Genomic DNA, 18,293 nt, shown 5'->3' with positions numbered 1-18,293 from the left:
AAAATGAATTAATAAAAGTTTGAAATACTAATGTAGAAGTTGTACTTATTATTTATTGGAAAGTTTGCCAATGGATAAATCGGCTAATCCCAAAAATATGCATTAGATTAATCGGAAAAATAATCGTTAGATTAGTCGACTAATCGAAGAAATAATCTATAGATTAATCAACAACAAAAATAATCGTTAGATGCAGCCCTACATTGCACATTTACAGAATGCCTTCAATGTGGTCCAAAACACTTTGCTACAGTTGAAACTTGTGCTCAATGCAGACAAAACAAAATGTATGCTTTTCACAGGACCTTGGAAATGACCACTGAATATTCCCTCAGCGATTACTCTTGATGGACGTGAAATACAGACTGTTACAACTTATAAATATCTTGGTATTGTTATTGATGATTGCCTATCATTTAAGCCTCATGTTCACTGTCTAGTGAGAAAGTTGAGGCTAAAATTGGGTTTTTACTTTCGAAATAAGCTGTGCTTTTCTTTTAAAGTTAAAAAACGGTTAGTGGCATCCACTTTTTTATCTGTGCTGGATTATGGTGATATATTATATATGCATTCATCTGCTCAATGCCTTCACATGATTGATACAGTCTATCATGCATCGCTGAGATTTATTACTAATTGTAAATATCGCACACACCACTGTGAGCTGTATTCTCGTGTAGGGTGGTCTGCTCTGGCCACACGGAGGCTTTGTCATTGGTATACATTTATATATAAGGCTATTCTTGGTGTGCTCCCATCCTATTTATGTTCACTTCTTATGAAAAAAAGAGCTGGTCATTACTCTCTCCGTTCTCAGGCTGTTGTCTTGTTTTCTGTTCCACATGTCAGTACTGTGTTGGGTCAAAAGGCCTTTGTTTATTCTGCTCCCTTTACATGGAATTTGCTGCAGAACAACTTAATACTTAGTAAATTGATTCCTTTGAGTGTTTTTAAGTTGAGAATGAGATGCTTTGAGTTGGACTCCCTCACATGTCAATGTTTTTTGAGATTACATTGTAACTGCATAATTGGCTTTCATTTGTGTGTCTTTGTACGCATGTAATGATGTGATGTAATTCTGCTGCCTATCTTGGCCAGGTCTCCCTTGCAAAAGGGATTTTTAATCTCAATGGGGTTTTTTTCCTGGTTAAATAAAGGATAAATAAAAAATAAAAATAATTTTCCTCACGTGCAACTTCAATCCTTCTCTGTCATAGGTCATGAAGAGCTAACACAACTTATCAAATCATCAAAATCCACAACATGTTTATTAGATCTTATACCAACTAAGCTCTTAAGAGGTATCTGCTGTAATTTCAGAACCACCTCTTAATATTATTAACTCCTCGCTATGCTTGGGACATGTCCCAAGAAACTTTAAAATGGCAGTTATCAAACCGCTTATTAAGAAGCCACAACTTGATCCTGGAGATCTGGCTAATTATAGCCCGATTTCAAATCTCCGGTTTATGTCAAAAATACAAGAAATGGTAGTATCCTCCCAAATATGTTCATTTCTACAGAGAAATAGTATAGAAGAAGAATTTCAGTCAGAATTTAGGCCTCATCACAGTACAGAGACTGCACTTATCAGAGATACAAATGACTTGCTCTTATCAACTGATCGCGGCTGCATTTCTCTTCTAGTGCTTTTAGATCTTAGTGCTGCATTCGACAGGATAGATCACGACATTCTCTTGAATAGGCTAGAGAATTATGTTGGCATTTGTGGAGTTGCATTAGCATGGTTTAGGTCATATTTAGCAGACCACTTTGTCTATGTAAATGAGGAATTGTCAAACCAAACAAAAGTAAAATATGGAGTGCCACAGGGATATATTGCTAAATTAAGGCACATCCTCTCTGTTGCTGATGCTGAAAACCTAATTCATGCGTTCATGACCTCAAAAGTAGATTATTGTAATGCATTAATGGGAGGATGTCCAGCAAGATCAATAAATAAACTTCAATTGGTTCAAAATGCAGCAGCCAGAGTGCTAACGAGAACCAAGGAATATGATCATATTAGCCCCATTTTATCATCGCTACATTGGCTACTTGTTAAATTCTGTATTAATTAAAAAATTCTGTTAACCTCATACAAACCTTTGAATGGTCTAGCTTCACAGTACTTAAGTGACCTTCTACCATGCTATTATTCCATCACATTCATTACGCTCGCAAAATTCTGGCCATTTAATAGTTCCTAGAATAACAAAATCCACAAAAGGAGGTAGATCCTTTTCATATTTGGCTCCTAAACTATGAAATAGTCTCCATAACACTGTTCGAGATGCAGACACACTCCCTCAGTTTAAGTCTAGACTAAAGATGCACCGATCGACCAGCCAGGGACCGGAATTAGCCGATTTTCCGCATGCTTGGCCGGATCGGTGACCGGCCGGTCAGCCTCACGTCTTTCCGATTCCAAGCCGGTCTGTTTTGTTGCCAGCGGCACAGGCAATAACGTCACAGCCGCACGTAAACATGTCATTAGCGTGGAAGATCATCACTGTGAAGAATACATAAAGTTCGCAATGGTAATAATTGTAAGGCCAAAGTAAACCGTGAGGAACCACCACAATAACTTTCGGATCAACAAACCTAATTAGACACTTATAAAACACCATCACCCAGCTGAAAAAGCCCATTTTAAAAAAGAAGCTAAAACGTGAAAGTGGCTAAAACTAGCCAGAGCTCAGAGACAGTCACAAGTCAGCAGCCTCTCCTATCATTCCTTGGTATGAGCAGCGAAAAGACCAAAGCAATTACAAGGAAAATTATGGAATTCATGGCCCTGGATGACCATCTGTTCTCCATAGATGAGGACAGAGTGTTCAGAAATCTGATAAATTTCGTCAATAGAGAGTAGGAGGTACTTTCTGACGTCGCGTTGCCAGAGTTGTTTAATCTCGTGTCATGTCACACACGCAGCCTGTTATCTGTCAACATTTGGGTACACAAATCCTGGAGAGGGGAAAAAGGGGTGCTGGATGGCAGAGGCAGGCTAAATACTATACAAATTATGCCGTTGTGATTTAATGTGCTGAGTAACGTAATTTTTCCCACCGTGTCCGATATTAAAATCAGTACGACACACATTGCAAAAGGCGTGGGCATTGTCGATATGGCTTCGGGATATGAAATTCAATTCTTCCATCCAGCTGTTGTTAAATGTACATGTATATTTAGTTTTTTTCACCGGAGCACCAGCTGTGTCTTCTCCTCCCATCTACCAGTGATGCTTGATTTAACAGCGCAAATGGGTTTTGGTTGCCAGGTTGAGGACACAAATGAATTGTAATTTGTATGATGTGTCGATTGTGTGAGTAGGATGCGTTTCATTCAAGATCTGGCAACTGGACAACCTTGGAATATTATATTGATGTGATTATTCATATAACGTGGTTTGGGCCATACAAATTACGGGAGTTTTTTTTTGGGAGAAATAACAAAACGGGACACTCCCGGGAAAACCGGGAGTGTTGACAGGTATGGTTAAAAGCCGTTCCCGAAGCAGCAATCAGTTTTACAACTGATATTTGGACATCTAACGTAAGTTGAGAGTATTGGACACTTTGGGGGAAATTGTAATGTTTAATAATTTATTTTATTATGAAAATAAAATGTTGCATTGAAGAAAGGTAGATTTTGTTTGTATATGCGGTCAATAATAGTTCTTAGAAAGAAAATCGGAAAAAACGGTATCGGCAGGGCACACTTGCAAAAAAATCGGAATCGGCCAAGAAAATTGCAATCGGTGCATCTCTACTAAAGACTCATCTATTTAGCCAGGCATACACCTAATTTATCCTCCAACCCACAATTAGGCTGCTTTAGTTGGGTCTGCCGGAACCAGAAACCAGAAACATTGATCATGATCTTTAACTCTGCAATAAATTGAATGGCATCTATGCTTACATCTATTTTATTTGTTTCCCTGTCTCAACCTAGGGACTCCTATCCTGAGGTCACCAGAACCGGCTGGATCCAGCACCATTCCTGCTTCGTGTTGGACTCCACTGCTACGTGTCGCCGAATGATGATGATGTCTAAATGCAGCCAGTGCCAGGCAAACATCACTTCAATCTATTATGATGGACTTCAGAGGATGAACTGATGCCAACCCAAACCATAAGACATGGGATACTTCATATGCCATTGTCTGAACCTTGGATTTAGGATGGACCACACCGAACCTCACCGAAATTACCAGCCAGATTGAACCGCGTTTCACATCCCTGATCTCTGCCTACATCACCTCGGTCTATTGATGGATTACACTCTTGAAATGGAATGCATAGACTAACAATTGCCAACAAAAGCCTTCATCAGCCAATTAACAAGGACAATTGCATCTATGTGAACTTCTGCAGTTAATCCAGGATGGACTTCAAAGACATTGGTCATTAATCTTACAGTTCAAACAAAATCGATGTTTAAACACTGACCCTTAACACTTACTTATGTATAATTAAAGTCATGGTTTAAAATTATTAAACTAAGTAATATTTACATTATATTCATAATGTTAGCCAGAAGGGAACTGGCCCCCACAGTGAGTCTGGTTTCTCCCAAGGTTATTTTTCTCCATTAATCTACATCTTATGGAGTTTTGTGTTCCTTGTCACAGTCGCTTTCAGCTTGCTCACCGCTATACAAATAAAATTGACTTGATTTGACTATATCATGTCACCTGTAGCTGAGTAAAATGTTCTGTTGATTCAACAAAGCATTCAAAAGTTATAGCATTTTAAAAAAATTAAATCCTAGTGTACAAAAACATCTCCAAGTGTCCAAAAGCCTCTCCAAACAAATAAAACATAATAATTGTACATAAGAATTACTTACAGATGCAAACACAACAATAACTATAGGTTTGCAAAGCATGCATGCATACATGATTTTAATAATGAGATTTCACAGAATTTCATTCTGTGCCATTTGAGTCATCTTTGAGTCTGTATTATGTACTTGGCGCCATCTCCTGGTGGCCATATGTAACAGTCACCAATAACATTTCTCTCGGCCCTAATATGGATGATCTTTGCACCGATCTGAACCCAATTCGATTGGTTTAGCGATGAAGTCATCTGATCCAGGAAAGCTAACGTGTTTTCAGCCAGACTACAAGCAAGATGCTGTTTGCACATTTTGCTTGATGCCAATAATCTAATGATCTATGCCTCTGATTACCTTGTGTGTGTCTCCAAGTAATGGTATGTGATATATTATGGTTTGTTTGATTATCATGAAGCAAAAACATGGCATATAAGCAGCACCTGTTCACATGAAACATACACGCATACACACTCGCATGCAAATTCACATGCTCTACGAGAATTGTGAAAATCTGCAAAATTAAACTCCTTGGTGCAGAGTCAAATGACTCAAAGACCTAACCTTGCAATTACACAGAGAGCTCAGGGACATATATGAGACACCTGTTGTTAAGTAACCAGGAGAGATGTGACCCAGGCAAATAAAATAAACCAGGGACAAGTTAGGCTAGCTTGATTTGCCCACCAGCACCTTAAAGTAACAATCAAATGTGCAGGCCAAAATTTTAAAAGCAAAATTAAGAGATTTAACTAAATTACATCCAAAACTTTAACCTGCCGTTATTTTTTTACATACAACATCAAACTAGATACCTTAAGCTAACCAAGTGCTACATATACAACAAGTGGAAGTGGCGAGTTACCAAACATGCAGTTTTATCTCTAGCAAGCAACAAATGTTTGCTCCAGCGACCAGGAGGTTAGACACATGACAGACTGCAATTCACAAAGATGTAAATGATGTGAAAACCACATTTTATGTAAACCATAAACAAAATTTAAAACAAAAAGGAGTGAGATGCAAAGCAATGGAAAGTTAATAATATTTTCATGTGCCATGACTTCTGTAAAATATAAAAATGCTATTCTTTGGGGGGTCATGAGATGTTGTCTCTTTGGACACTAATATTTATTTATGGTCAGTCTCAGTAATAATTTATGATTCTGACACAATTGCATTATCTTTTCTTCCGAAATGCACCTTTAAAGGTGGGGTATGTGATTTGCAAAATGGCCGGCAGATTTTGAAAATACACAACTCTAAGGTCCTACCTTCTCTCCTCCAACGCTGGCCCTGACTCCACCCATTCGAAAAACATGGACGCGCAATCATGCACGCGCGAAAACTCAGATGCGCAGTGTTCTAGCAGTGTTCTAGACTCACTAGTCAAACAGTGCATTCACCTGTCAGACAATTTTTCAGAGCAAATTGTTGACACAGCAGGAGGAGGGGTTCGCATACCACTCTTGAAAGGTGTAGAGCTGATTTTCTCATAACTGTAAAAAAAAAGAACATAGCCAGCCCTGGCGTCTGTACAGCGGTCTTCTATTCAAAACAGGATTCATAGAAATGTGGAACAACCCCACTAGCACTATAAAAGCTCTATTCTCCACACATAAATACAATCGCTTCCTGTTACTGGGTCACGAGCTTTGAGTATGCGCACTGAACGGGACACGCGCGCCAGGGTGGTGGGGGAGGGGGCATGGTACGACCGTTTGATTGACACATTTTCTGTCCAATGATTCTAGATGGTCTTGAAAATGATTGGCTGGAGTTTTTCGAGTCCTGCCCGTTCCACAGATGATTAAATTGCTTAATTTTCATTTCAGTGCTTCTAATTTACAGCCAGTAAGTGGGTTAGGAATAGGATTTCAAGTTATTTTGAAAAAATGGTCAAAAAAGAAAATCACATACCCCACCTTTAAGACAATTTGTGCTGTGTTTCGAGACTATGGGGGGTCTCCCCCATATGAAAATTTTGAAAAACAGTTCTCCCATGGTTCTCCCATGGAATATAATTCGGCGGCAGATTTAATGATAATCTCGCTATCAGCTAAAGGTTCTCTTCTGCACTTTGACACGAGTGTAACGAGCTCGCGATCATGATCTACTCCTCTCTGGCACGTGTGTGCAACAACAGGGCTTCCCTCGATATTGCGGAGCACAGATATCAAAACTGATGTGACCAATTTCAATTCTAAGGAGACTTTTCTAGTTTAAAGCATTACAGAGAAAGTTAAGTCAAACCTCTCAAACAGTAGCCCAGACATGCCAAACAGCACTGAGGAAAAGAGCAACACTGTGCTATGCGCCAACAACATAAAAAATAATAATAATAATAACACACCATCACCTTTACAAATTTGTAATTAGTGAAAGTAACTTATATTTTGACAAAATGTTATAGTATAATCTAAAAAATAAAATCTATTAGACCTAATTTTATATCAACAGTGGCAGTTGTAGTTTAAGATTCAAGATGTGTTTCAGCTAGTATTTATTTTTCATAAATACTGTAAATTATTATTATTATTATTATTATTACTACTACTATTTAAGACTAGCACACTGATCTAACCATGGTAATGAGGAGACTTTCCTTCTGTGTAATATGTGTTCTGTTTGAATTATGTTTGTAATTAGGTAACAAATGGGATAATAATGGGCTCATATAAGTAAATATGCTCTTCAATTTTTAAAAGGGGAGAGAAAACTTCCTGTAGATTTTGTTGTTGACATCAACAACAAAAATAAATGTCACTAGATGCATGTCTTTGTACTTAAAAACCATGAACAAAACTATGCAACATAAAAAGAAATGCGTCCCAGGATACATTAAATACAGTTAATGCTTTTACTATAGTTTGTCGACACTTGGTTTCCAATGTAAAATCTGTCACTGAGTTAAAGGTACAGACAGGAGCAGTCTACAGTATATGGTAACTGTTAATAATCATAGGACATTCATTTAAAAGCTCACACAGCTGATGTTATTTTTCATTTAGTAGTTAATTGCTGTGATAACATGTAAACTAACATGCTTTAGTCATAGTTACATGCTATTTTGTATCATGTTTATAATTTAGTTATTATTATAATTGTTAGATTTCTTATTTTTTCTATTTATTTTATTTTCAAAAGGGAGACTTTTGTTTTACCCTTACTTCAATAAAAAAAAGGTTTCAATTAAAATAGTGTTTGCTCACAAAAATAACCCTTCTGTTTTCACTGATAATAGAAATTGTGTAATAATGTATACCGTGAACATAGCTGAGATGATTATCATACCGTGAAAATCTCTTAGCGTTGCAACCCTTATGTCGTTAAAAGGAATATTCTGACTTAAATACAACAAATTGAACATGAAAGGAAGATTGTGAAGATTACAAATGACCTCATATGAATATAATTTCCATATGCATACTACCATTCAGACACGTGATACTACTGAATTTACTAGTATGAGAAAGACTTTAATGCTGGTTTGAGAGATAATAAACTTTATTTTCTTAATTACTTTGTCTTGTTTTCCAGTAGAAATACTTGAATGTCCTTAAAACAAAAGATGATGACCTGTTGAGGAAAATTGCTAAAAAATATTAAAACTTGCTTTCTGAGAATGAATCTTGTATATTTGAGAGTATATTATATTGTGTAAATGTATTATTTTACTCCATTGGCATATTTAGTTACATAAAACTGACTAGGTAAAATAATTATACATTTACACCTGGATGACCATAACTGATGCTCTGAAATTCATGTGCAAAACTGGAAATTCTGAACACACTGGGCCAAAAACCGAAACTGATAATTTTATGATTATTCTAAATTAGACTTTGTTTGGAATAATTAAATTCTATATGTTATTATTAAGAAAGGACCAAAAGCATTTTTTCTATAACTTCACATTTCATTATAATATAGATTAGACAGAAAAGACATTTCAGCTCAGAGGTGCTTTGAGTTCAGTTTTCTTTATTTCCACAGAGCAGTTGATTGTGTCATCAACTCTGCACATCTGTGATTAAAACATAATTCTTTTAAATCGCTTAATTATTTTAATTGCTTTTTTGTTTCGTTTGGAGTGCAATTTGAATTCAGAAATGTATTTCATTTAAGTATTTAGTTTTTTAAATAAATTAAATTTTCAAAGCAAAATCACTAAAGCAATATTCACCGATATTGCGATTTATATATATATATATATATATATATATATATATATATATATATATATATATATATATATATATATATATATATATACGTGAAGGAGGGAACAAAACAAATGTATTTACATACATGATGTATTTTCTCAGACAACTAAATACCCGACTGGTAGAGAAGGCACAGATGAAGTTCTTTGCCAGAGAGATGTGTATAGACAATAAAGCAAGACACCTTGATTTCAAACTTAGAACTTTATTTATTTTAACTAAAAATTCAAATGAAACTGGGAAAAAAAACATGTGCAATTAAAATGTTTTGTAAGATGGTTTTACAACTGTTGTAATACCATCTTACAAAACATTTTAATTGCACATGTTTTTTTTTCCCAGTTTCATTTATATCTAACCCTGCTTAATGAAAATGTTCACCACCTTCCAGCGGTAAAACCAGTGTTCGTCGTTTTTATGGAGTTTTTTTCTGTGACCTACCGACCAATCAAAACTTGGTCAACCAAGACTCATCTCATTGACTAACCTTTGGTCGACCCTCTGGGGGCAGCCCTGATTTATACACTACTCCACACACAATGTATCATCATCAGTGTACAAGAGCAAACAGATAATATTACTGCCGCAGTTACAATCATGATGATTAACGTAAATTAACGTTAGTGTTACTAGGTTAATTGGCATAACATTACACTGATTATGGCTTAACTAGATAGCTATCGTTAGCAGTCTGAGGTAACATTAAAAGATATAAAGCTGAAACTGACATCCCTAGTTTGTACCCTGCTTTTCAGAAATGAGCATACAAAAATATTTTAAGAGACGTCAAACCCCAAATGAGGTTTTAGCCAATTGCTTTTGGCAAGGCAGGCCTTGGCTCTGTTTCTGAACAGCTGTCAATTATACCCTGGCTGGGGGTGAAGAGCATCATGTAAATGGGGAAGAATTGAATCTGTTTCTCACAATTCAACTTATTTCAAAGTTGCCTACTGCAGCTTTAAGAGCACACACGTTTTTACAAGAGCACAACACTAGCCTCTTAATTTTGTTCTCAGAACAACTAAACAAGAGGATAAGTACATCAGAGTTTCCAGTTTGAGAAATAGACACCTCACATATCATTGAATTCTACCCACTCAACACCAGTTTCATGTACAGCAGTAAAGAGAAGACTCAAGTGTGCAGACCTAATTGGAGGAATTGCAAAGAAAAAGCCACTTTTGAAACAGACAAACAAAAGAAAATGTTAGAGTGGTCAAAGAAACACAGACATTGGACAACAGCTAATTGGAAAAGAGTGTTATGGATCATAACCCCATTGAGCTTTTGTGGATAAGCTAGACTGTAATGTGCGTGAGAAGTGCCCGACAAGACTGCCGTGGGAGCGTGGGGTGAAATGTCACCTCAGTATCTGGACAAACTGACAGCTAGAATGCCAAGGATCTGCAAAAATGTCATTGATGCACATGGAGGATTTTTAATGAGAACTCTTTGAAGTAGTTTAAGAAGTTATTATTAATTGTTACATATTGCTATGTCTTGAAACTGAGAGTAAATCAATAACACTGTTGCAATGAAAACTAAGCAAGCAATGGCCAAAAGGTCAATGCATCACATGAGAAAGTGAAACTAAAAAGAAATCAGGTTTCAGTTCAGCAAGTATAAGGGTTACTGTAGAAGAGAGGTGGGCAGTATGACCAAAATCTTCTATCACAAAAAGATTAATTGTTTATCACAGTAACCGTATATATAGCAATGTAGTTATCCTTGGCTAGAAATTCAATGTAATCATGTGATAATGCCCATTTGTCAATAATCCAACAAATTAAAGTATATATTACTTTATAATCATATAGAGTACATTAAGTACAACTTATAGTGAAAACTTAAAGGAATAATTCAACCAAAAATTCAATGTATCTCATTATTCACATACCCTGATGCCATTCCAGATGTGTAATACTGTCTTTCTTCAGCAGAACACAAATGAAGATATTTAGAAGGAAGAGCTCTGTCAGGTCCTCATAATGCAAATACACGTGTGCCAGCACTTTGATGGTCTAAAAGTAAAATTTTGGCAGGATAAAAGTAATCCACATGACTCCAGTTAGTAAATTAATGTCTTCTGAAGCAAATCGATATGTTTGTGTAAAAAATAAATGGATAATTAAAATGTTATTAACTTTTAAAAAGCACTTCCTGCCAGCAACTGACGCATCATGTAGCCGTCACGTAATGCAAGTGCATCGTCGGGTTCACATGAGAATTAGGAAGTGGCGCTTACAACAGAAGAACAAACGTCATGTGAGAGTTTGGCCATTTCAAATAGCATCAGAGCCCTAGAAGGAAGCCCCGATTTGAAGTAAAAAATATTGTAATTATCGACTTACATAAACCAAATGATTTGCTTCAGAAGACATTCATTGATCGACTGGAGACGCATAGATTAACTTTTATGATGCCTAAATGTGACTTTTGGACCGTCAAATTGCTGGCACCTGTGTAAGATCATCTTCTTCTAAAAATCTTCATTTTTGTTCTGCTGAAGAAAGATAGCCATACACATCTGGGATGGCATCAGGCTAAGTGAATAATGAGAGAACTTTCATTTTTGGGTTAACTATTCCTTTAAACAACATGAAGCTACAAGAGAGTTTACACAGCGGGCTATATTTAATTTAATTTAATTTAATTTAATTTAATTTAATTTAATTTAATTTGACCAATTGTCACACATTATACATACATTTCTGCATATACATGGTGAAATTATTTATTTTTCACATATCCCAGCTAAGCTGGGGTCAGAGTGCAGGGTCAGCCATGATACGGCGCCCCTGGAGCAGATAGGTTCAAGGGCCTTGCTCAAGGGCCCAACAGTGGTGTCTTGGTGGTGTTGGGGCTTGAACCCACGACCTTCTGATCAGTAACCCAGAGCCTTAACCGCTGAGCCACCACTGCCACTGCCCCATTCTGCTTGGTGTTGGATTTTTACAGTCATGCCGTCAATATACCACAGTATAGCAGAAAAGATGTATACACTTCAAGTGTTGCATGGTATGTACCGTCATATCACCCAGCGCTACTACGGAACAATTGAGTAACGTCTTGATCATTACTGTCGGTCAGTGCTGGTGCAGTAGATTGAACTCCTGCTCTCATGCTAAGTGGCATGTAGTGGGCAGTTGCAGAATCACCTCCCCATTTGTTGTTCTTATCTGACTCATGGGTTTATATCATGACTTGGCAAGCAACACAAATTATTCAAGTACTTCACAGGCCAATAAACACCAAGCTGCCAGCTCTTATTTTGGTTCTCTTGCATAATAAATTGATCTTCACTTGCACAGAAGTGGAGATGACCCAACTGGTCACAGTAGTGTATTCTCAAATTGCCCTGTGTGTGGACAGAGTAGACAGGTTCTTTAACTCCACAGCTGTTAGTATGGACCAGAGTCCATTTGACATCACAGTTGGTTTTGTTTGGTTGGCGTGATTTTCCGAATTTGCTCATGTGAACACTGGTATGGTTCACAGTTGGCATGAAACCAATTAAAATTCTGTCCCATCACAATAAGATGAGATTTACCACCAATGGGTTTCTCGAGACATTTGTATTTCTATTTGAAACATCGAACAGGCTGTAGTAAAAGATTGGCACCGTGAACAAGTGTGTTTATATTTGCTGACATTACTAATTTTAAATGGCTCTACCTCTTCTGCTAGACTGCTCATGTGTTATGATTGGGTATTGGCAGTATGACCATGCAAAAGTCCAAATGAAAACAAACAATGATGCTTACCTTACATAAATGCCCCTTTGAAACAGGAAGTCATGGCTGAAGAATTTAATGTTTCTTGTCACTAAGGTGTACTAAAATTTGTTTTTAAATATGAATGGGAAGATACTTCAAATATATTTTACTCATAAGAATTTCTAGGGTGCCAATAATTGTAAGCATGTTTTGGAGAGAAAAACATGTAATTAATAGACAATAAAGACATATTTTTCCACAGCCTTCTTTTCTAATATTTACCAGGGGTGCCAATATTTTTTATCTCAGCTGTATTCAAATATATTAAATATCATATTCAACATTTTCCGATAACAATTTTTTTCTTCTGCAGTATAGCTCCTAAAGTAAATGTACTTAAGAAAGTTTAGATATCAATATTGGAAAACAAACCAAAAAAGACAAATGAGCAGTCCAGTGAGCAGCAGTTCTGCGGACGGAAACGCCTTGTTGATGAGAGGTCAAAGGAGAATAACCAGACTGTTTCGAGCTGAAAGAAAGGCTACAGTAACTCAGATAAGCACGCTGTACAATTACAGTGAGCAGAGTAGCACCTCAAAATGCACAACATGTTGTACCTTGATGGGATACAGCAGCAGAACACCACTTCTGTAAGCCAAGAACAGAAATCTGTGGCTGCAGTGAGCCAATATTTTTGAGCCACACATCTTTTAGCCTTTCAAAGCTCTCACGGTGGATGGTAAAGTCTTCGAACTAGGGGTCATCACTTCTTAATTGGACACACCCTCATTCAAAACAACTGTGAAAGGTGCTTCAATCATAGTGACTTAAACATGATTAAAGTTACTTCCGTTAACACAATTGTTATAAAATGCTATTATTAAAATCTGGACCATGTTGTTTAGTGGATGGATGCTCCCTGGATGCCTGGAATAATGGAAATCTAAGTGTTTAGATCGCCAAAAAAGCAAAGACAAACGGTTGCTAGGGCTGGGCGATATGACAATTTATATCATGGTGACAATATAAAAGTGCCAACAAATGGAGATATTGCTATATCATTGTAGAGCAGAGGAGGGCGGAGCCAGGCTGGAACAACGCAAGCCTGATTTGGGGGGCGAAGGATAAAGGCGGCCGGTGACGACGGTTCGAGAGAGCGAGAGAATGACATGGAGCTGCTCTGTGTTTATCTTCATGTGTTTTTCGTTCTGTTTATTATTAAAACTATTATTTATATTGACATGAGCATGAGCTCGATGTATGATCTCGAAGAAGTGACGATCCTGGTCCTGGCGAAGCTGGGGGATCTTGGCCAACTGCGAGGACTCCATGGGGAGCCTTCATCCCTCACGCACCCCCATCAGGCTGATTGGGGATCGGGCGTGCATTGTTCCAGCCTGGCCCCATCCTCCTCCGTTCTACAGTCATGTATTAGAGCTGCACGATTCTGGATAAATTGAGAATCAAAATATATATATATATATATATATATATATATATATATATATATATATATATATATTTATTTTTTGCTTAGAATAAAGATCACGATTTACAAAACCTGGACATTAGGGTATTAAACAAAGTGACATGTCATTTACTAAAGGTTCTGACAAAACATTCTCTGCATGTTTGCATTTTCATTTTACATTGTAGCGCTTTTACCTTGAAGTTGCACCAGAGACTATTTAACAGTGACGGGCTACTAAAATGAATGGGAGAAATTAGAATGCCCAACTGCAGCCAACAGTCAACGGATGTAGAAAGGAAGTCTCGCCTTACAAGTAAAAGAGCCAATCACCTTTTAGATACAGACAACGCCTGTCAAGCGACTCGAGAATGCGCATGTGCATTGGCTATAAAAGCTGAGATAATTTTGTTTTTTTGTGTAATCTGAGGTAAAGAAGAACCATTTATTATACTTGTGTAGTCATATTTTACTGCTGATTTGAAACATGTTCTTTGATCGTAATCTTGACCAACCGTTTTGCAGATTTCGGTCTTTCTCCATTAAAGTAGATCGAGCTGCACTGTCATGACTGGAAATAACCTCTCGAGAGGAGTCCGACAGTGGACTGACTTGCTAGAAAGACTTTAGTTGCACTCACACGCTCATGCAGATCCAGCGCAAGCCTCAATCTCCTGCAAGTTTAAATAGCCTGCTTGGATTGTCATCATTATTTGTGAATCAGAGAAACTTTTGATGCTGAAGTTTTTATTCTGGCTGATGGAATACATGGTTCAGAGGAAGATTTTATATAAGCACTCGAAGGAAGAAAACGCTGGATTAGATATCTGCATATTTGCAGATGGTATATAATAGAAGTTTTATTGATATTTGCCTTTTATCATTAGAAAAGTTAGAGAACTGTTGAGGAGAGACTATTAGAATACATGCTTTAGAGGAAGATTTATGATCGCTCCACAGGATGCTGGAGCTGCTGAAGTTGTGTGAGGTTGGTTTATTTCATCTTTTTAAACGAGATGCGCACATTTGCAGACGGTATATATGATATTAGTTTTATTGATATTTGCCTTTTTATCATTAGACTAGGATAGTTAAGAGTTACAGGGAATTGTTGAGGAAAGAGAGGGAGAATGAAACAGATGAGCACTTTAACATTATGACCTCAAATGTGTCTGCCGCGGGCGGCTCTGATATGTGGACCGCTTAAATGAGACAATGTTGCACATGGATCTATTCTTGTAGTAACACGATAGCATGAAACATCAAAATGAATGGTGACTGGTCGTTTATATGTCTCAGTCGCTTCACATGCAAGCAGCCGATTCTCGCGCCCTCAAGAAACAAATCGGCCAAAGGGGGAAGATTTATCAGCCTATGCCGATAATTTAAAAAGTCTGAATATCGGCCGATTTATCTGCCTATGCGATATATTGGTTGACCATTAATTGATATACATATTAAATAATGCGCATTAAGTTAAGTTAAAAATTATTTTGTATTTATCTATTTATTATATTTGTATTTATTCTTTATTTTAATGGTCAACAACTGACTGATACTGAACATACAGTACTGATGTTTATTTATCTATTTATTATCATTTTTATACCATATCGGTCAGGCTCTAAACAAAACATCTGGATAGCTCACTTCAGGTACATGTTCGATGTTGTTTGAGAAATGTTGTTGACTCAGAATCTTATTTAAAAGATCCAGTAATGACACTGATTTTGCAAATATCTAATTTGTTCTGTTTTAGCAAGACTCTAAAATAATGTGCTAGACATTTTATTTTGACAGCTCTGGGTTGCTGCAACTGCAAATGCTTCAGGACCAGACATGAGCACTATCCAATTCTTTTGATTATTGTTTACGTCCGTGAAATGGTCTATTGTGAATATGAAGAGATTTTCACTGCTTTACATAATTTGTCAAAAGGAATCACTAGCTACTTTTTTGTTTATCATATCACAGATCAAATAATCGCAATATGGCTTTTTGTCTAAATCGTATAGCCCTAGTTTGTGCATATAAAAGAAAATGATTAGCTAAATACAATTACTTATTGTGTTCATTTACTGAAAAACAGAGTTAAAAACGTGCCTTAATCAGACAAATATATGATCAAATATCAGATTTTATGATGCTTTTCTTGCAACATTTAGTAAATAATCATAATCAATCAAAATATTGTCAGAGCAAATATTTACACCCATAGCAGTGACTGTTGACATCAAGTCAGATCATAACCCCTCCCTGGCTTTTTTTAAAGGCTGCTGGTCAAGCCATTATGCATTGTTATTCTAGGCTACAACAAGTGAACCATGAATATGACAGCTCCATGAAGACCAAGAGGCTCCTTATGGGATACAGCTATTTGTCAGCTCTGACTGCATTATACTGCCCTGACTGCTACACTCTCGAAAATATCATCATCAGTACACCCTAATTAAACAGAAGGCTTTATTGAGAGATTAATTAATTCACAATTATTCTTGACGAAAGTGGTCTTTGCAAATGTAAAACTCCCAAACTTCCAAAAAAGCACCAAGAAGTACTATGTTTTTGTTTTACATGGTACCAAAATATAATATTATTGAGTTTTAAAGTAGTCTTTGCCCATTTAATACTAATCACATGACAATGATCCATCTGTGATCAACATTGCTTACAAAGTTCTCATGATTAAATTATCTTAAAAAAACAAAAAACACTTCTATCTGAATAAATCATTCACCGCTGATAAGAATGGAATTTCTAGCTTACGCATATACTTACTGTAACTCCTGCTACCTGTAATGAGGAAACAGACCTTGGTCTCACCTGGAGTAACCATTAAAATCCTTCAAAAGTAACCAATCATATGTGGCCTTTCTTTAATCAAGCAGCAAGTTTCTCCACTGCTAAAAGTATCACAGTATAAATCACTAAGCAGACTTGATTTACTATGACCCCAGCCATTTATGCAACAAATGTGTAGGGCTATAACTCTTACACACCTATTACATACCTTACAGGTAACCTTGAACAGCTAACATGAGCAAATCCACATATGAATCATAGTTCAAAACAATGATTAAGCTGAATTTGTGTTTATTCTTGATAGTTGTATAGCTTTGCACAATGTCAAGGTGGTTTGTTTATAGGGAGGCCAGCTAGTTGTATAGCTTTGCACAATGTCAAGGTGGTTTGTTTATAGGGAAGTCAGCTGTCAGCTCACCTACTGACACCACTAACAAAAAACTACCATGGAATTTCTATTGTTTGGGACATGACACTGTCATATAATCATGGTATAATACTATAAAATACCACGTTATATGGTATACAATTAAAGGGGAGTTCAGCTGTCATCTCACCTGCCTACACTACTACCAGAAAAAAGCACAAATAAGCATCATGTTGTTGTTTTGACATGGTACCAAAATATTATATTATTTAGAACATGCACGATAATACCATGTTGTTTTGACGAGTACCATGTCAATACAATGGTGTATCCACCACAATGCTAGAGTTACAACATGAGTGAAAGAAATAAACAACACACAGCTGTATGTCACTGACAGTGCTCGACATCTTACCTGAGTGTGTGTAGGAGACTGGAGCAGCTTGTGCGAGTGTGAAGAATCCCAGTAAACACACATCCACACCTCCACGGAGAGCCTCCATCATCAGCACTGTCTATAAACGACTATTACATCTAAATAAATGACGTATAGGACGCCTTAATAGGATAATCTATATCTATATACATATATATATATATTTGTATCAGTGGTGTCAAAGAGTCATTTTGTGTGATATTAGTCCTGTGTCGTGTTATGAGCTGTTGCAAACACGACAATTTGACGATATTGAAGATGCTAAGCTAATGCTAACCACCACCGGCGTCTTATTTGCTGTTATTTATCATCCTTTAAACTCGCTTGTTTGTTTACTACCTCTCTACGATGATTAAATGCGCGGATGTGTCTTCCCCCAGCATTGTAATATCCCTGCGTTGACAGAAAAATCAAAAGCGCAGTAAACACAGTGGTCCGG

At 36.8% G+C, this 18,293-nt stretch overlaps 1 protein-coding gene across 1 annotated transcript in view; it reads right to left on the bottom strand.

Moving 5' to 3' along the window:
- LOC127652711 (serine/threonine-protein kinase LMTK2-like) overlaps window positions 1–18,293 on the bottom strand; it is a 67,382-nt gene extending 49,089 nt beyond the window's left edge. The window contains exon 1 of the mRNA XM_052139032.1: window positions 17,834–18,293. Within this exon, the coding sequence (XP_051994992.1) occupies window positions 17,834–17,924 (91 nt within the window). The 5' untranslated portion in view covers window positions 17,925–18,293. The remainder of the gene's footprint in view (window positions 1–17,833) is intronic.

Source organism: Xyrauchen texanus, chromosome 12 (genome assembly GCF_025860055.1).
Source record: "Xyrauchen texanus isolate HMW12.3.18 chromosome 12, RBS_HiC_50CHRs, whole genome shotgun sequence".
NCBI lineage: Eukaryota > Metazoa > Chordata > Actinopteri > Cypriniformes > Catostomidae > Xyrauchen > Xyrauchen texanus.
This window is presented reverse-complemented; position numbering and strand designations above follow the sequence as displayed.